The sequence below is a fragment of the Malus domestica genome, chromosome 04, assembly GCF_042453785.1.
Source record: "Malus domestica chromosome 04, GDT2T_hap1".
Classification (NCBI taxonomy): Eukaryota; Viridiplantae; Streptophyta; class Magnoliopsida; order Rosales; family Rosaceae; genus Malus; species Malus domestica.
In genome coordinates this window covers 28,491,097-28,510,383 of record NC_091664.1, presented here as the reverse complement: position 1 = coordinate 28,510,383, position 19,287 = coordinate 28,491,097, and the positions used below count along the sequence as shown (strand labels likewise).

The window sequence follows — 19,287 nt, the reverse complement described above, 5'->3', positions numbered from 1 at the left end:
TACTGGTCACATGATCTTATCAGTCAAGTCAATCTACCATTCTCTATCGACCTTTAAGCTCATTTCCGACGGAAATGAATCTTCTTCTGATCTTTTCTATCAAATCTACCTTATCAATCAATCCAAACCCTTGAAATTTGATTCAAATGTTAAAAACAAGAGATCATTTTAAAAGTTATAATAATTTTAGTCATTGGATCAAATTTCAAGAACCCGAACTAATTAATGGGGTGGATTTGATGAAAGAGATCCGGAAAGAATCCCTTTCTTTTTCGGACCACTTGATTCGTTAAATATCATTTTCAGTTACGAAATTTCACAGTGATTACTTCACCACCATCATATTTTAATTAATTGGAGTTTCTTTATCGCGGTGATTACTTCATCATCATCATCTTTATAAAAAAATTTAAAAAATAAAAAAGTGAAGCCAACAACTCCGCAGCCTCTCTTGTTCCATTTCGAATTTTAGATCAAGTTAATGACTAGCATGGGCTATAGACTTTGTCACACCTGTATAATTTGATAACCTTTTACTGGTAATTTACAATTCACAACAAATTAACAACACTAATCTAAGTTATCTAGTGTTCGTGATTCTTCCGATACCATTTAAGAGAGTAATAACAATGTAAATTGAAAGGCATACTACAATTGCAACCATTCGAAGCTTGAATATATACACGTCAGACGACATATGTGCCCCCACAATTATTTGTATGTAGTCGTCGGGCGTGTATATAATTAAGCGCAACAAATATATGAATTTTCTTTCTTCTTCTCTCATCAGTCTTTGCTTCATTAGCTTACTTCTGATCGTCATTTATTTTAATCTGGTCCTTGTTCCTACCACTGTGGTTAAGTGTGCAAGGTTGTGGGTTTGGAGGCTGGTATCCTCAATTGATGTATAATCTACGCACACAACACCCCCTTGTTGATAACCCGATCCCAAAAATTCACATAATATGAAAATTTGCATGAGGTCCAATATCCTAATGAATTGGGTGTTGGGTTTTAACTCATGCACTTTGAGTTTGAAACTCCACCTTTTGTTAATAATTATAAATAAAATAAATAAATAAATAAAATACAACATATATGAATCCTTAGTGTCAAAGTTGTTCTCTACCTCCAATAATTTAAGATTTAAAGGGCCGAGTGTAATTATTTGTTGATTACTTATCAACATGGTATCAAATTCTAGTGTTGGTTATTCTCTTCATAATTTGAGCATGTCTATCCAACTTTTTCGTTCTACAAGCATTTGGGACAAGCTAGCTACTTGATTTATAAACACTAAAACTAATCTTATGATACATATCACAAGACGATATTCTAAACTACTTTACTTTACGAGAAAGTGATAAATTTGGGTTCAAGAGGCAAGCACGCTGCATTATTAATCTGATACATGCATGCAACATTTTTAGTTCCATACAAAATTAACCAACATATAACTTTCAAATTCTGATATATACCAATTAACATAAGAGATCCCAAATTAATTATTGGTACTATAGTTAGGCATGAATTAACCGTTAGGTTATCTACAATTTGTTCAAAGCGAAATACTAAAACGTGAGAGGAATGATACAAAGTTAATGGCCCTAATGAAAGTTTGACTTTGAAGTAAATTCAAATTGTAACCCCATGCATGCACGTCTTCTTGTTTTGGGTACTGAACCAAATTTCTAGGTTTCCTGTTTCTCTACTTTCTTGTTTCGAACTCTGCCATGCAGGGAAATTTCCTTTCCTTGATTAGGGTTTCTTCAAATTTCAAAACCACACGTGAAGTTGAAGTGGTTTGATTTTTTCTGTATTCCCATAAATATAGCGCGTAGCATAGACAAAAACCAATTCACTTGTTGCTTTCACAGTTGGTAATTGTATATATTTGATCAATTAAGATAAACCACGGCATGTTATACCTAATCCATTCAGTTTAAGATCAATTATCTTGTGAAATAATTACTAGACTGAATCCAAATACCACGAGACGAAAATGCGGTGGAATATTACGTAATGGCAGTTGATTAGAAAAGCCCTATGGTTCATGCCAGTTTCGAAGATAAGATCACACTATTTTTTTCAATTTTTCTAGGCAAAGTTTAATAGTATTAGACGCACCGACTGTTAAAGATTATATACATATATGAGTTAGAATTCAGGGTTACACATTTTTGACACACATGTTGACATTTATTTTGTAGAGCCGGCTCACTTCGTAATGTTTTTTAACAATCCAAACCATCTATATTTTAGTACATCATTCATAGATCATCTGTAAAAAAAAAATTAAATAATTCCAAATCTATTAAGACATTCATTTGTAATGAAGAAAATGGATGAATACTGTTATACAAAAAACACTAAATTTATCAACGGGCATATTGTTTCGGATTTGGATGATTTTTTGTAGACATGATCGTTGAGGTAAGACATAAAATATAGATAATTGAATCGTTGAAATACATAACGAATTAGACTCTACAAAAACGTGTATCAAAAATGCGTGTCTCCGTATTCTAACCTTATAGTGTGAGTCTAGGTTTCAACAAATGATATATAGAGATAAACACACCATTATGTACACCTGATGATAAAATTTGGTTCGCGAAGCATTATTATTCATAAGAAAAAATTGAATTAGTAGCAGTGTGCTTTATATCTAAACTAAATGTCACATTTTAAATGAAAATATGCTTAGTTCTCAGTCATCTCATGATTAATTTAGACCGTAAGCGCGGGACATGTTTGACATAAAGATTACATCAAAATCAAGCATGTCATACACATTATACCAAGGATTGAGTACTTGGAACATTTGTACTTATGCACCATTATGCATGTATAATATGATTAAATTAGTAATCAATACGTGTTTCATGCAATTAAAAATTGGGTTTTTATCAGAAATAATTCTTGAAATTGACTCTCACCATCAAGATGGTCCCTAAAATTGAAAATCAGTCAATGTAGTCCCTAAAAATAGGTGTCGCAAATCAATATGGTCCTTCCATAACAATTTTGTTAAAATTTCGTTAAGTGTTGATGTGGCACATAAATGGGTCTCATAAGTCCTATTTTCTCACAAATGGTCCTTAAAATTGACCTGCAACATCAAAATGGTCCCTAAAATTGACATGTAGCATCAAAATGGTCCATGAAATTGAAAATCGATCAATGTAGTCTTGCAAATAAGTGTCTCAAATCAATGTAGTCATTCCGTAACAATTCTGTTAAAATTCCGTTAAGTGCTGATATGGCACATAAATGGGTCTCATAAGTCCTATTTTCTCACAAATGGTCCTTGAAATTGACATGTTCCATCAAAATGGTCCTTCCATAATAAGCGTCTCAAATCAATGTAGTCATTCCATCACAATTCTGTCAAAATTATGTTATGTGCTGATGTGATACATAAATGGATCACACAAGCCCAATTAAATTTAAAAAATTACAAATAGGTTTAATAATTTAATTGTTAATAAAAAATTATGAACCCAAAAACCCAGTATATAATCACCTCCAATCTTAGTCCACATTCCTCTACCTCCTTCGCTATCTATTCTCTAAAAAAATCTCATTGCATCCAACTTTACACACTTCAACACCCTTCACCGTATTGAACCTAGATCGACATCACCTTTGGTGACGGCTTGGCTGATTGGCAACAGCTTCTGGGACATCATCGTTAACATTTAGGCAATCAACATCCTCACAACTTTAATCTTGGAAAGCTTGTTCGACGCTTTCTGGTGGTCTAGTGATTCAAAGAACGGCGAGGTCTGCCTTGAGATAATGAGGTTATAACCGAGGTGCGTCTATGGTTAGTTGAAAACTATTTCCAAACTCCCTCTTAGGTCTTGGTTAAGCCTTGTGCCCTTGAGAATTTATGGAAGGGATCTCTCTTCGGAGTAGGTCCTACTATAAGAAAAAAATTCTATTGTGCAATAAGGTATTTAGACAACTTTTTTAATTAATTATTATACCTACATCAGCACATAACAAAATTTTTACAGAATTGTGGCGAAAGGTTTATATTTATTTGCAACACCTATTTTCAAGGACTACATTTATCGATTTTCAATTTTAGGGACCAACTTGATGATGTGGGTCAATTTCAAGGACCATCATGATGGTGTGAGTCAATTTCAATGACCATTTGTGATAAAAACCCGTAAATCTTGTGGGGTCCATTTATGTGCCACATCAACACTTAACAGAATTGTGACGAAATGACCACATTGATTTGCGACACCTATTTTTAGGGATTTGATTTTCAATTTCAATGACCATTTTAATGGTAATGGTCAATTTCAAAGAACATTCGTGATCAAAACCTTAAAAATTACTAGTCGTGTATGTATTCTTTTCAACTGATTAAACTAAGGAAAACTAATGAAAATTGTTTTAAAACTTTGAATTTTAATCAAAATGACAAAAATGTGTTGTAACTGAATAGTACCAGAAATGACTTTTTAGAATAAAAATATCATTTTCGTTAAAAGTGAGCAATACCGAAAATATTTTGTTAAAACTCTCATTAAACTATTACCCACAAACCCAAAAACAAAATTTTTTGAAAATGTAATCTTGAACCAAATGAAAGAAATTCCCAATTGAAGAGACCCGTGTGAAAAAGCGAGGAAACATAAGGAATAATATTTTGTGTAATATTTTAAAGAAAGGTGTAATATTATTGCAGAGAATAAGTCCATTGAGGCAGCTTAACCAAGAGGCTGAAATTGGAGATCCAACGGCTCTTATGGAATTGTTTCCCAGTTCTGATAAAGCCAAAGCTGCGGTTCCAAGTTGTCTTTCGGGTAAAAAACAAAAGAAAATAAGGGTATAAACGCGTATTCAACTTTCGTTTTAGGCTTCCGAAATTGTCAACGATGCAACCAAATTTGGCCAAATCATTTAGGAACGACGGTCACTTACTTAAGTCCATGAACGTGTATCTAGTTTATCATCTTTAAAATAATTAAGGCTACAAAGTTGGGTTGAAATTCCAATTCTGATCCAATGGTATTTGATTTTGGAAAACCGAAATCAAATATGATGACATCCAAAATTCCGAAAAGATTAGAAGCAGAATCGGAATGTATCTTACCGGCGAAAAAAAAAATTAAAAATATTGGATTAGAATTTGGAACCCAATGATTCCGATTCGATATGATTGAAATTCAAGTTTAACATTAAGAACTATTAATTATGTTGTCATTCATCTTGAAATATGTTTTTAATAACAACACGAGGGGTGTAACAATGAAATAATAAATTTATTAAATTCACAATTTTAGTAATGTGTTGCATATTTTATGTGTGTGTACCAAGTACAATGTATGGGCCACTTGTAATATTTTTGTTAAATTTCTGATGGGATGTTATTTTTTCTAGTCTTGAAAAACGAGTATAGGTCAAATTTACACTGCTTCTTTTTAGTCTCCATCACTTAGCCATTCCTACAAGTAATTTTAGTTGATTTTAATTTCCCTTAGTTGATTTTGTTTATTGATAGTCTTCGATGTTAAGCAAACCTATGAGGTGATACTATGTGAATAAAGTATACACGTCACACATAAACACAAAAAATTTAGCGAGGTTTAACGAACTTTACCTACTTATTGTGTGATTCCTCTTGAGTACTCACCTGCACTACGGAGAATAAAAACTCGGTTACAAGAACTTATTAGAAACCCTTATGCTAAACCCCAAAACCTTGCTTTAGAACTCTCTATCACTCTTGGCTTTCTACCCTTACCCTTGTATTCTCTACATTGTTCGTGTGAATAATCAACCTCCAACAAACCTCTTTAAATACATAGATCGATAGTTACATGTCTTACAAGTATAGTATAAGATTCCTAAATCCTTTTAGAGTAGGGAAAACTAGCTTATCTCCTAATCTTAAATTTGTTCGGATTATGAAGAAAAAAAAACCTATTTCTCAATTCTTATGAAAAATAATCTGTGCACGTTCCTTTTATCTTTCCCAAAACATCAATTAGAAACCTAAACCTTTTTGGCCTTGTTATTTTGACTAGCCAAATCGCAATTTTGGTAAGTGGTGTAGACTTGTTCCAAGAAAATACCGATGACTTGGCACGAATTAAAAAAAATAAAGTGATAGAACGAACGTACTGCTCCACTTTTCTTTGTTCCCTATAAATACCACAACGCCCTGCTGCACTCGACCATACCAGCTTTCAACTTTCGATTCACCTCACCACCCACCTTTTTTCATAAAACACAAAACATATATATTCTTTTGGATTTGTAGATCACAATAGCATATATTCTTTGCTTAATTCGTGTAAAGCAAAGCAGAAGAACAAAATGCTGCAGAATATCGTTGAGAAGCTCACAGGCCACCAGCAAAATGAGAATCATGGAAAGATCAATGGGACTGTGGTGCTGATGAAGAAGAATGTTTTGGACTTCAACGACTTCAACGCTTCTGTTCTCGATCGCGTGCATGAGTTGGTCGGCCAAAGGGTTTCTCTGCAGCTCATCAGTGCCGTTCATGCTGATGATTCCGGTGAGTTTATCTTTTCATTGCAGGATTATACAGTTTCTGTGCATGGTTAGGGAGAAAATCGAATAATTGATAGAGTTTTCATCAATCCTAGAGATCATTTGAGGTTTGTTTTAGATTGATTTAAGATTTTAGTCTTTGCTCTCGATCATCGTTTCATTTTTCTTCTGGTTCTTTTTCTTTGATGCATTATTTATGATAAGATTAAGATTGTTTACTCACTCTCCCTCTTTCTTTGGTGGATTGGTTGCGTTATTAATTCTGACATGAACTTTTCTTCTTCTTTTTTTCCCAATAATTGATGGAGTAAATGCTATTTAATTTGTTTAAATACGCAAAATTGATTAAATTGCTTACTCTCTAATCCAATTAGGCAACATCTAATGATAAAACTTACATTTGATAGGCAATGTGTCGCGATCAACTTTATGTGTCAAAAATATATCATTGAGATTGAAAATGAGATGAAATTCTGATATCAACGGTTTTCATTTGCTTTGAGAGAGTTTCTTCGATCCTCGCAAAGTGAAGAACTGGTTTGGGGTTGCTTTTTCTTGTTTTTTTTTTTTTTTTTTTTTTTTTTTAATTCCGCCCCTTTTATACGGCTGAGAATGGAAACAGCTTTATGACATATCTTCAAAGAAACGACCTCGATCACAATAAGTCGGTCTATTTTTTTCCTTTTTAACTTTTGTGGTCTAAAGTCTGAGTAAAAAGATAACAGTGTTTGCTTCCATTCCTGAGGCTTTTATTCTATTTTACTTTTCATTGCGTTACACTGTTTAGCCCTCTATGGTCCGGCATGGACCGGACCGGGGACCAAGTCATATATTTGGATCATGAAATAAGATCGTATGTTAAGAATCAGAATTAAAATATTAATGGTGCACAACATAAGGAACTATATTAATTGGTCAGTGATGTTAAAGAGATCATCTTTTGTAAACTACATGATGTATGCTGGTTAATGGTTGGACTCCTTTAAATCATTAAAAAATAAATTCAACTACTAACCGCGACATTATCTGTTTGATAAAAGATGATCCAAAATTTTCAAGACCCTGACATTTTCCTATTTGGGGTATCTACCATTTGGAATAATTAGTCTAGTTGTAATTATGTCATGACTGCTTGATAGGAATTCGAAATAGTTGGTTAGAAAATTGGTGTTGGTTTAGTTCAAAAAGTGACATAATTAAGCTTGTGAAAAATAAGATAATGTTTTTTAAATCATGGTTATTAGTCATTCCATTTGTTGTTTTTTCATAGTGGCCATGTCATTAACTGATTAGACATGTACGTTAATCTTACCTTTGAAAGCCAACTATCAGTCTAAACTTGGTTAATCACATGATGGTGTATGGGAGAAACTAAAATACTTCTTTGAATTTTTTCGATCATTTTTTACAAAAAAATTAAAAATAAAAAAAAATAAAAAAAGACCTACCAGTCTAAGCCACCAGTTTAACCTGAAAATGAAGCACCGTGCAACTGGACATGGCTTTTAACCCTTTTTGTTACTATGGTTTTTAACTTTTTACCAGATCCAATTCCTTTTTTCTTTTCCCTTGAATATTCTAATAAAACAACTACAGAGTTGTTCCTAATAAAATTTGAGCACAAGAATATGTGAGTTAGGTAGGTCAGTTGTACATGATAGTGTGTTAATCCCCTTGCGGTCAAGTTCAAATTCCATTCTCTGTAAATCAAAGTAGTATAAGTAAAAGATGAAAAAAGAACTCGAGCATATGAACTTGGTATATTTTCTTGAATGATAAATTAATTTTTGACTAATTGATATATGAATTTTGTAGAAAATGGATTGAAGGGGAAGCTTGGACAACCAGCTTATTTGGAAGACTGGATTACCACAATCACACCTTTAACAGCAGGAGAGTCTGCATTCAAGGTTACATTTGACTATGAAGAGGAAGTAGGAGTTCCAGGAGCTTTCTTAATAAAAAACAACCACCACAGTGAGTTCTTCCTCAAGACCGTCACACTCGAAAATGTTCCCGGTGAGGGCCGTGTACACTTCGTTTGCAACTCTTGGGTGTACCCTACTGAAAAATACACCAAAGACCGTGTTTTCTTCGTCAACAAGGTAATGAATGATTTGCACGTTTCATAGTATCTGCTGTAATTTTTTTTTTTTTTGGTGAGGTTGAAAATATATGGTATCCTAAGCTAAAGACTAAAAGTTCATGCCTGCTGTATGTTTGTGCAGACTTATCTTCCAAGCGAGACACCATTGCCATTGCGAAAATACATAGAAGAAGAGCTAGTACACTTGAGGGGAGATGGAAAAGGAGAGCTCCAAGAATGGGAAAGGGTTTATGACTATGCTTACTACAATGATTTGGGGAAACCTGATAAGGGTGCCAAATACGTCCGTCCTATTCTTGGAGGGTCTAGTGAGTACCCTTACCCTCGCCGTGGAAGAACTGGCCGACCACCAACTAAGACAGGTTAGCCATCTGCAATATTTTCTCTATTTTTTTGGAGTTACTAATGAGAATCCAAAGTTAATCTAGTTTTCGGTATCTTTAGAGTTAATCTTTATTAAGAAGTGTAAATTTGATATTCTAATATGGAATTTAATGAACTGATGATGTTATAATCACTAAGAGTTTTCTGATCTTATTGTAACAGATCCTAACAGCGAGAGTAGTCTGCCGCTTATTCAGAGCTTAAACATCTACGTTCCAAGGGATGAAAGATTTGGACACTTGAAGCTGTCAGACTTCCTTATTTATGCCCTGAAATCCATAGCTCAGTTCATTAAACCGGAGCTAGAATCCTTGTTTGACCAAACTCCTAGCGAGTTTGACAGCTTTGAAGATGTGTTTAAGCTCTACGAAGGAGGCATTCCGTTGCCTGAAGGTTTATTGAAGGATATTGGAGACAACATCCCTGCGGAGATGCTGAAGGAAATTTTCCGAACTGATGGTGCACAATTGCTCAAATTCCCAACGCCTCAAGTGATCAAAGGTAACGAAAACATTTTGAATTTAGAGGCTTACAATACTAACAATAGGCTACGAAATATTGCACTATTTTCTTTAGTCTAAGTTCTAACTGTGATGTTTTGATTTGGCGAAGAGGATAAGTCTGCTTGGAGGACCGATGAAGAATTTGCAAGGGAAATGCTGGCTGGAGTGAACCCTGTCAACATTGCTCGTCTCCAAGTAATCTTCGCATTATCTTTCGTAGATTTTCTGTAATGATATTGAAATAAATGGACACAAGACTCCAACAAAACGTTCTAAATGTCTAGTTTATTTTCGCTCCATCTCTAATCATGCATCTTATTGAATTTCAGGAATTTCCGCCAGCAAGCAAGCTAGATCCAAAAGTTTACGGTGATCAAAACAGTACAATAACCGAAGAACATATAAAGAACAACTTGGATGGACTAACAGTGGATGAGGTAAAATATTTTATTCGGATTCGTTGAAAGAAAAAAAAAACTGACAGTATGCTGTTACTTTGCAATTAGATTATGTTGGTTCTTTATCAAATTGTAATGGTGAAAATGAATTTGGTTGAACAGGCACTCAAGGAAAACAAGTTATTCATACTAGACCATCATGATTCACTGATGCCGTACCTGAGGCGGATAAACTCAACTTCGAACAAGATCTACGGTAGTAGAACTCTGCTGTTCTTGCAAAATGATGGAACTTTGAAACCATTGGTGATCGAGTTGAGCTTGCCTCATCCTGACGGAGATCAATTTGGTTGCATTAGTAATGTCTACACACCAGCTGAACAAGGTGTGGAAGGTTCCATATGGCAACTGGCTAAAGCTTATGTGGCTGTCAATGACTCCGGAGTCCATCAACTCATCAGCCACTGGTTGAACACTCATGCAGTGAGTGAGCCAGTTGTAATTGCCACAAACAGGCAACTAAGCGTGGTTCACCCGATTTACAAACTTCTGCATCCTCACTTCCGTGACACGATGAACATCAATGCATTTGCGAGGCAAATCCTCATCAATGCTGGCGGTATTCTTGAGACGACAGTTTTCCCAGCTAGGTATGCCATGGAGCTGTCATCAGTTGTGTACAAGGATTGGAATTTCACTGAGCAAGCTCTCCCTGCAGATCTCATCAAAAGGTAAACAAAAAATCTATACTTTCAGACTTTGAATTGAATAAATCAAGAGAGAATCAAGGTGCATAAATAAATAGTGGTGTACAAGGAGAAAATGGGGAGCGGAAATTATTTACCTTTGTAATAATATTCATTTCTTGTTCTAATCACATTGCCTTGGCTTTGATCAAAACAGAGGAGTGGCAGTTAAGGATAAAAATTCTCCACACGGCCTTCGCCTACTGATTGAGGACTACCCGTATGCTGTTGATGGGATTGAAATCTGGTTTGCAATAAGAACATGGGTTGCAGACTACTGCTCTTTCTACTACAAGACCGACGATATAATCCAGAAAGACGCCGAGCTCCAATCCTGGTGGAAGGAGCTAGTAGAAGAAGGCCACGGTGACAAAAAAGACGAGCCCTGGTGGCCAAAATTGCAGACTCTCGAAGTGCTAGTTGAAATCTGCACAACTATCATATGGACTGCTTCTGCCCTCCATGCAGCTGTCAACTTCGGGCAGTACCCTTACGCCGGATACCTTCCCAACCGCCCTACTATAAGCCGAAAATTCATGCCCGTAAAGGGAACTGCTGAATACGAAGAGCTCAAGTCCAACCCCGACAAAGTGTTCTTGAAAACAATCACTGCTCAGCTGCAGACACTGCTTGGCATTTCCCTCATTGAAATTCTGTCAAGGCATTCTACTGACGAAGTGTACTTGGGGCAGCGAGACACGCCCGAGTGGACAGCAGACACTGCGCCATTGGAAGCATTCGACAAGTTTGGAAAGAAACTGGAGGAGATTGAGGAGAGGATTACAAGTATGAACAATGGCGAGAAGTTGAAAAACCGCGTTGGACCGGTGAAGGTGCCTTACACTTTGCTGTTTCCTACTAGCGGAGGGGGACTTACTGGCAAGGGAATTCCCAACAGTGTCTCAATTTAAAGCTTCTGTAGTATTAATTATTAGTTAATTAGTATACTAAGCAAAGGTTAAATATGATTCTTTCTTTGTGTGATATGCTAGAAGTACGACCTAAAAATTGTGGGTGGAATAAAAGCCATGTAAATACATTGGCTAACTGTTCAACATATATTTATAATGTATTACTGTAAGATCTCACATCGCCCAGGGAAGTGATCCTTATATGTATATTCTCATCCCTACCTAGCATGAGGCCTTTTGGGAGCTCACTAGCTTCGGGTTCCATCGGAACTCCGAAGTTAAGCGAGTAGCGCGTGAGAGCAATCCTATAATGGGTGACCTACTGGGAAGTTCTCGTCTGAGTTTCCAGAAACAAAACGTGAGGGCGTAGTCGGGGCCCAAAGCGGACAATATCGTGCTACGATGGTGGAGCAGGCCCGGGATGTGGTGGACCCTGGGTCGGGACGTGACAATTTGATATCATAGTCAATTCCTGGCCGGAAGTGTGCCAACGAGGACTTCGAGTCCCTAAGGGGGGGTGGATTGCAAGATCCCACATCGCCTAGGGGAGTGATCCTTATATGTATATTCCTATCTCTACCTAGCACGAGGTCTTTTGGGAGCTCACTGGCTTCGGGTTCCGTTGGAACTCAGAAGTTAAGCGAGTAGCGCACGAGAGCATTCCCAGGATGGGTGACCCACTGGGAAGTTCTCATGTGAGTTTCCAAAAACAAAACCATGAGGGGCGTGGTTGGGACCCAAAGCGGACAATATCGTGCTATGGTGAAATCGAGCCCGGGAAGTGGTCCCGCCCGGGCCGGGATGTGTCAGATTGGTATCAGAGCCTAACCCTGACCGTGGTATGCTGACAAGGTCTTCGGGTCTCTTAAGGAGGGTGGATTGTAAGATCTCACATTGCCCAGGGGAGTGATCCTTATATGTATATTCTCATCCCTACCTAGCATGAAGCCTTTTGGGAGCTCACTGACTTCAGGTTCTATCGGAACTCCGAAGTTAAGCGAATAACGCGTGAGAGCAATCCTATGATGGGTGACCCACTAGGAAGTTCTCGTCTGAGTTCCCAGAAACAAAACCGTGAGGGCGTAGTCGGGGCCCAAAGCGGACAATATCGTGCTACGGTGGTGGAGCGGGCCCGGGATATGGTGGACCCCGGGTCGGGATGTGACAATTACATAATTTGTTCTCTCTATATAGATTCAGTAAGGCATACAATATCAGCATAATAATTATGGACAACCGTAATAATGTTTTTTTAACTTCCTTTTTCGTTATTAATAAAATTTCATTCGTACTGTTGAGAGTTGAAAAAAAAACTATAACAATGCTATTTACCGCAAAAATCGAATCGAAGTGATATGTTTTTACCCCAAGTAAATGACAGACCTTATTCTAATAAATTTCTTTGAGAGGAAACAACATATTGTATAGGTCTTTTCGATTTACGTTGATAAATAATTTCATATTTTGTCATATTTTGATGAACATTTTACTCTCAAACAAAGTTAATAAAAGGTCAGAAACAATTTTTCTCAACTGAAGTCAATTCAAACAAATTTTTCTCTCCAATTAAGGTCAATACCTCTTAATTAAAAAAAAAGGTCATTGTTGAGCTCTCCTTATAAGCGCAAAACGTTAATGACTTAGTAATGTTAAAAGTATTTTGTGACTCTAAGAAAATTATCCCACGTAAATATGCTAGAATTTGTAATCATCCATCAAAGTAATCAACCTAAAGCTCAGTTTTTATAGTAGCTCTTGTAGCTAGTTTTTGGACCCTTATACGTTACTAAAAGAACCACCTCACTCTCAGCTGCCTTGCATGACAGAAATCTGATACCCAAGCGTTATCATTCGCTGAATGCTCCTATCTCATCTGTTTCAAAAACAAAACAAAAACCTTTCACAAGAGAGAAAACCAATTGCAAAAACACAAACACTATAATATTGAGTTGTCAACTGCCAATATAATATTGGTGTAAATTTGTCTCAAACTCTCACCATTCTTTAATCTCACTCCATACCATAAGATAATGGGAGTCCTACACCTTCTTGCGAGAGTCCAACACAAACATTTGTCTTGTTATATTGGATTATGTGACTACAGTCGAGTTGCAAGACTTCAAAGATAATAACATATATCTACTGGTTATTGGTTAATTATTATTAGGTAGGTGGAAACCTTAACAAGTCCATGAACTCGTTTTACACTTTTACTTGACTTGGTCGAGTCGTCTTATACCATGTGGCTTGACTATAAATTTTAATATAAAACTTGTTTGAAAATACTTTTAAAATAATTGAAAGTGTTTCTAGATAAAATAATTTTTTGTTCTAAAAACATTTTAAGTGTTTTTTACAAGAAACACCAATTACGTGATTCTTCCAGGAAACATTTAAGTGCTTTTCCATAATTTACCTTCATTTTTACTAAGGATTAATTCCAAAAACACTTTTACCAAAGCGCTTTCAGCTATTTTTAAAACACTTCTGAACGAGCTCATAATGTGAAAGCTATGATTATCATTATTAAAATTTAATTTAATCAGTAAATTAATTTGTTTCAGAAAAGCTTTTTTCTGCAGCTTCATAAATTAATTTAATCAGTAAAATTTAATTTAATCATTGATACAAGTGGGAACACAACTTAAAATATCTATATTTTCTGCAACTAGTTCATCCCTCTTGCATGTAAACTTCTAGTTTTCCCATTTGACATTTTGATCACTTCTAAAAATCTCTATATTTTCTGCTATATTCTAATGCAGAAGAAGAACCTATCTATGTGCCGCCGAGGTTTTCTAAAATAAAAACAAATAAAAAATAAAAACCTACCTTTGTGGACTCTTAAGCATTTTAATCTTTGATTCAGATATCGTTTTGTGGTGAAGGCATGCATCACTCACAGAGACACTTGATTCTTTCTAAGAATAAAAAAAACCCATATGAGATTTGAAAATACTGTATATATATGACAGATTAGTTGAATTTGTTTATCAATACAATATTTTTACACAGAAGATTTTATGGTGGGTGGAGGATCACATTTGAACCCTTAAACGGGACAAAATATGAATCCATGATGTTGAGTCTGACAATGAAATAAAGAACCAGAATGAATTTGTGGATTAGCATGATTGGGTTGAATAGATTTATCAGAAATTTTCGAATGTGGGGGCCATGGAGTATCAATTATGTGTATTAAGATTATTTCTAATTTATAACACTTGAATTAGTATGTGCTTACGTGAAAAGGTTTTGTAGAGGTTGGAAATTTGGGTTAAAAAGTTTAACCATATTATGTGTTTGTGGTGTATTTTAATCACTAGAGAAATAGAATTAGCAAACTAAGGCAGATAAAGTTTAGCCTTTGCTAGTCTTTTCATACAATCATGAAAGAAAGAAGACTTTCCTGTTATCGTCTGCTTAGAGAATTTTGCTATTGCTGAGTCAATATTTGTTGGTTTGGTAAAATGGGTTGAAGGTGCCTTGCAATTGAACCATCATTTTCTGATTCAAATGCCAAATTTGACACAGAACTGTAAACAATTGTGAGTGATCAATCATCATCATTGAAAGTTTAGACTCTTATGATATGATCACCAAAAAGCAAAGGGTGGGTCTTTAAAGTTGGTGAATTCAAAGACCTCACGTTACTTTGTTGGGATTTCTTCATTGACTCTATTAAAATTGGGTCTGCGGGGAATTTGAATGCATGGCCTTCTTATGTTTTTTTTTTCTTTAAGGATGGGGTAATCACCGATCATCCCCATAATCTTATTAAAGTAAAAAGAGAAATACAAATTAGGTAAACAAAAAACCAAACCTCGTTGAGGAAAAAACATAGGAAATAATACAGCTGGGAATCAAAAATCAAACCCAATTACAAAGAAAACATATTATAAAAATCATTTAAAATGATAGTTGATAGAAGTAGAAGGATCATGAATATAAGCAGAAGTTGCACATGAAGGAATGTTGGACCACTAGTAATATGCATGATGATCTGCACCAAAGTTAGTTAAGGCATCGGCCACACAATTGCCCTCACGAAATACGTGAGAAACAAAAACACGCCAAATGCATAGGCAATTGCTCCCATCAACACACAAATACAAAGGAATAATATAACTAGGAGAATTAAGTAGTGAATCACCGTAGTAATCATATAGTCACCTACGTTGGTCCTTCTCATGTGTCTTTGACGTATGACTAACATGTCATAGAAGTTTCTATTTAAGAACCTTTAAATTGACTAGATGTACGAGAAAACTTTTTGTGTGACAAAAATATTAATCATATCGTCAACACATATTACAACATTTTGATTAGTGGATTACTACGATGTAGCATATTCTCGTACTTTATTTTTAGATATACCATATTGAAAACCTAAACTTATGTTATAGTTTATAACATTTGAATTAGTAACAACGCTTGCATGATGGATGGTGTGACTGGATCCCGCAGGTATTCTTTTAGATATTGGAAATTTGGATTATAGAATTTCACCATATTATGTGTTTGTGGTGTATTTTAATCACTACATAAATAGAATGAACAAACTAAAGCAGATAAAGTTTAGCCGCCTTTGCAACTTTTCATACAAAATCATGAAAGAAAGAAGACTTTACTATTATTGTCTGCTTAGAGAATTTTGCTATTGCTGAGTCAATATTTGTTGGTTTGGTAAAATAGTTTGAAGTTACCTTGAAATTGAATCATCATTTTCTGATTCAAATGCCAAAATTGACACATAACTATAAGGGTGCGTTTGTTGCGCTGGACTGTCTCGGACTGGACTAGCTGCCGGGACTAAGCTGGACTGGCTTAGACTGGACTAAGCTGGACTAACTTAGTGAAGCGTTTGGTGCAGTCTCGGACTAAGAAGCAGGATAAGAAAAACAGTATTGTTCACCAGATTTGTGTTTGCTTAGACTAGGACTACAAATTTTTGCCATTGTGTAATAGAGTAATGCTACAAATATCATGATATGGGTTAATTGGAGCATATACAAGTACATAATAGTGGCCAATACATGCAACTTCAACAAATACAAGTACATAAGATCTCCATAATTTAGAAAATCCTAGTGCAAAGCTAAGTTATAAGTCATAACATAAGATTGTATGATTAATAAAATACATCCATGTTAACGTTAATAAAATACATCCATGTTAACATTAGCCAAAATCCTCATCCGCTTGCGTTGTCGCTTAAAAGCCTTTGGACGAACACTTTCTTGAGTTCCGGTTTGATTGCCCTGAACACTCCTACATTTTTTGGTTTATCCAAAATAAGAGACAATGCATCAATTTGATCCATAGGAGAGAGACCCATTGCTTCAAGTTCATTAGCTATGTCAGTATGATCTGCAGTACCTTGAACTAAAGCTTCAGTTACCATTTGCATCATCTTCCCACTTTCAACATAAAAATCTTTCAGTCCACTGATAATTGCCTCGGTTCCATCACTTGAACTTCCCACAGCTCTTTTCCTCTTTCTTTGGCTATTTTCAGATGGGGTGCTTTGTTGGCTTTGTTGGTTCATTGAAGAAACAAAATTTTCACCTCCAATATCACTTTCACCAACATGATCATGACTTTGTTCCTCCACCATTTGAGCAGGGGTTTCGGCTACATTACCTGTAGCCCGATCTTTTCCAAATATATATGCAAATCTATCAAACAGTGGAAAAGGTTTGCTTCTCCATCCATCGGCTTCTTTATTTCTCTAAGATTATATCAACATAGCAAAACTAAAATTTAGCATGCGTAACAAATATAGCAGCAAGAATATAACTAATGCATAAATAAAATAGGATATGAACCTGCACATAAGTTTGCCATGCGTCATCACTGTCAACTTCAACGCACTTTTTGACATCATTCCATGCAAATCCACTTGTGTTTATCATGTCAACGACCATACTATATGTTTTTTTCCATTTCTTCAACTTGGACTCAATATGTGGATTTGCCTTTATATTTGAATGAGGACATAAAACATTGACAGCTTTTGCTATTTCAACCAAAGTACCTTGTTTGAAAGCACCGGTGTCACACCGTTGCTTCCGAGCAACGAAATCCTCAAGAACTCCTAGTAATACTTCTTCCTCAAATGCTTCCCATTTACGCCTTCTTCCTTTTGGCTCTTGAGTAGCATTCAAAAAATTTTCGTTATCCATACCTAAACAAAAAATATTTTAATGAAGGAAAATACCATACAAATAATCAATTTGCATAATATCCAATCAACTTGCATAATATCCAATCAACTTGCATAATATCCAATTAATTTGCATAACATCCAATCATTGTGCTAATATCTAACAAATGCATGATAAAAAGGAATACTAAAATAAAATGTTATCATTAACACATATAGCTAGTTCGGTTGCTGGTTCCTAATTGCTCTCCACTCATTATACATTTCCTGAGCCATATCATTCCTCATTGCAGTCCACTGGTCCGATGTTTGAACACTACCAACATATTCACCTTCTTCTGTATTTTGTCCATCTTCTATTATTGGCAAATTCTCCATTGGATCTACAGACATCTCTTGCCTAATAAGATTGTGTAGTAGGCAACAAGTGGTAATTATTCGACCTTGTGTCCTTATCGGATAAAAAGATGGACTCCTTAGTATCGACCACCTTCCTTTTAGCAAGCCAAAACAGCGTTCAATTACATTCCTTGCCTTAGAATGCTTCATGTTAAAATATTCTTCCTTATTAGAAGGTGTTCGTCCCTCCCATTCAGATAAATGATAAGGTATTCCTCTATAGGGTGCAAGGAATCCTTCACCATTTGTATAACCACTATCTACAAGGTAATAATAACCTAATGAAAAAAAAAAAAAAACAGACCTTATTAGTGTTTTGTAGTTGACAAACAGAACTAAACCTAACTTACAAAGTTGAGACTAAGTAATAGTCTTACCCGCTGGTACCTTAAAACCATTAGGCCTACTAATTGCATCATGTAGCACTCTAGAGTCTGATGCGGAACCCTCCCACCCCGGAAACACATATATGAACTGCATATCTCCTGAACACACACCTAACACATTAGTTACGACTCGACCCTTTCTTGTTCGGTATCTTGGTTTGTCAATTTCAGGTACATGCACATCAATGTGTGTTCCATCCAATGCTCCCAAGCAATTCTTAAAAATAAAAAATAAAAAAGTTGTTGTTAATTTATACAAAGGGAATGAAGAGTTAAAGCTTAGGGAAAATGAAAAAAAATTCTCATCATACCTTAAAACATCGCCACCTAGGATCTGTAGAATCAATAGGCACAGGCTGGGGGACTTTTAGTAGGATACCTTGTAATCGCAAAATTCCTTGCAATACGCTATTGAAATACCTACTTATAGTCTCTCCCGACCTATAAAATCTACCTCCAACACTACGATTCTTAGTATGATGTGCTAATATTTGTAAAGTCATACACACCTGTTCCTTTACAGACACCAAACCATCAGTTTTTACCCTCCCATCTTGACGAAGTAAGTCGCATAATATGCCAAAAGTCCTTCTATCCATTCTCAATTCGTTGACACATTCAGTATCAGTATTCCCTATTATACCATTCAGATAACACAAACTAATCTCTCGTCTAATAAGTGAACGGTTAGTCAATGTGGGTCGTTCAACATGTCTCTGTTTGCCACGTAGCATCATCACCACAAGA

General features: G+C 35.6%; 2 protein-coding genes across 2 annotated transcripts; one reads left to right on the top strand and one right to left on the bottom strand.

Moving 5' to 3' along the window:
- Positions 1–6,342: 6,342 nt before the first annotated feature.
- Positions 6,343–11,589, top strand: LOC103433949 (probable linoleate 9S-lipoxygenase 5). Its single transcript, NM_001294101.1, has 8 exons — positions 6,343–6,544; positions 8,356–8,645; positions 8,769–9,009; positions 9,194–9,532; positions 9,644–9,729; positions 9,864–9,971; positions 10,095–10,663; positions 10,836–11,589. Exons 1-8 carry the CDS (start codon positions 6,343–6,345, stop codon positions 11,587–11,589), a joined length of 2,589 nt encoding a protein of 862 aa, NP_001281030.1.
- Positions 11,590–16,688: 5,099 nt separating this feature from the next.
- On the bottom strand, positions 16,689–18,989 carry LOC139195201 (uncharacterized). Its single transcript, XM_070820348.1, has 4 exons — positions 18,852–18,989; positions 18,532–18,757; positions 17,418–17,776; positions 16,689–17,320 (listed from the first exon to the last, which is right to left on the bottom strand). The coding sequence occupies exons 2-4, from the start codon at positions 18,632–18,634 to the stop codon at positions 16,784–16,786; spliced, it is 999 nt and encodes a 332-aa protein (XP_070676449.1). The 5' UTR covers positions 18,635–18,757; positions 18,852–18,989; the 3' UTR covers positions 16,689–16,783.
- Positions 18,990–19,287: the final 298 nt, after the last annotated feature.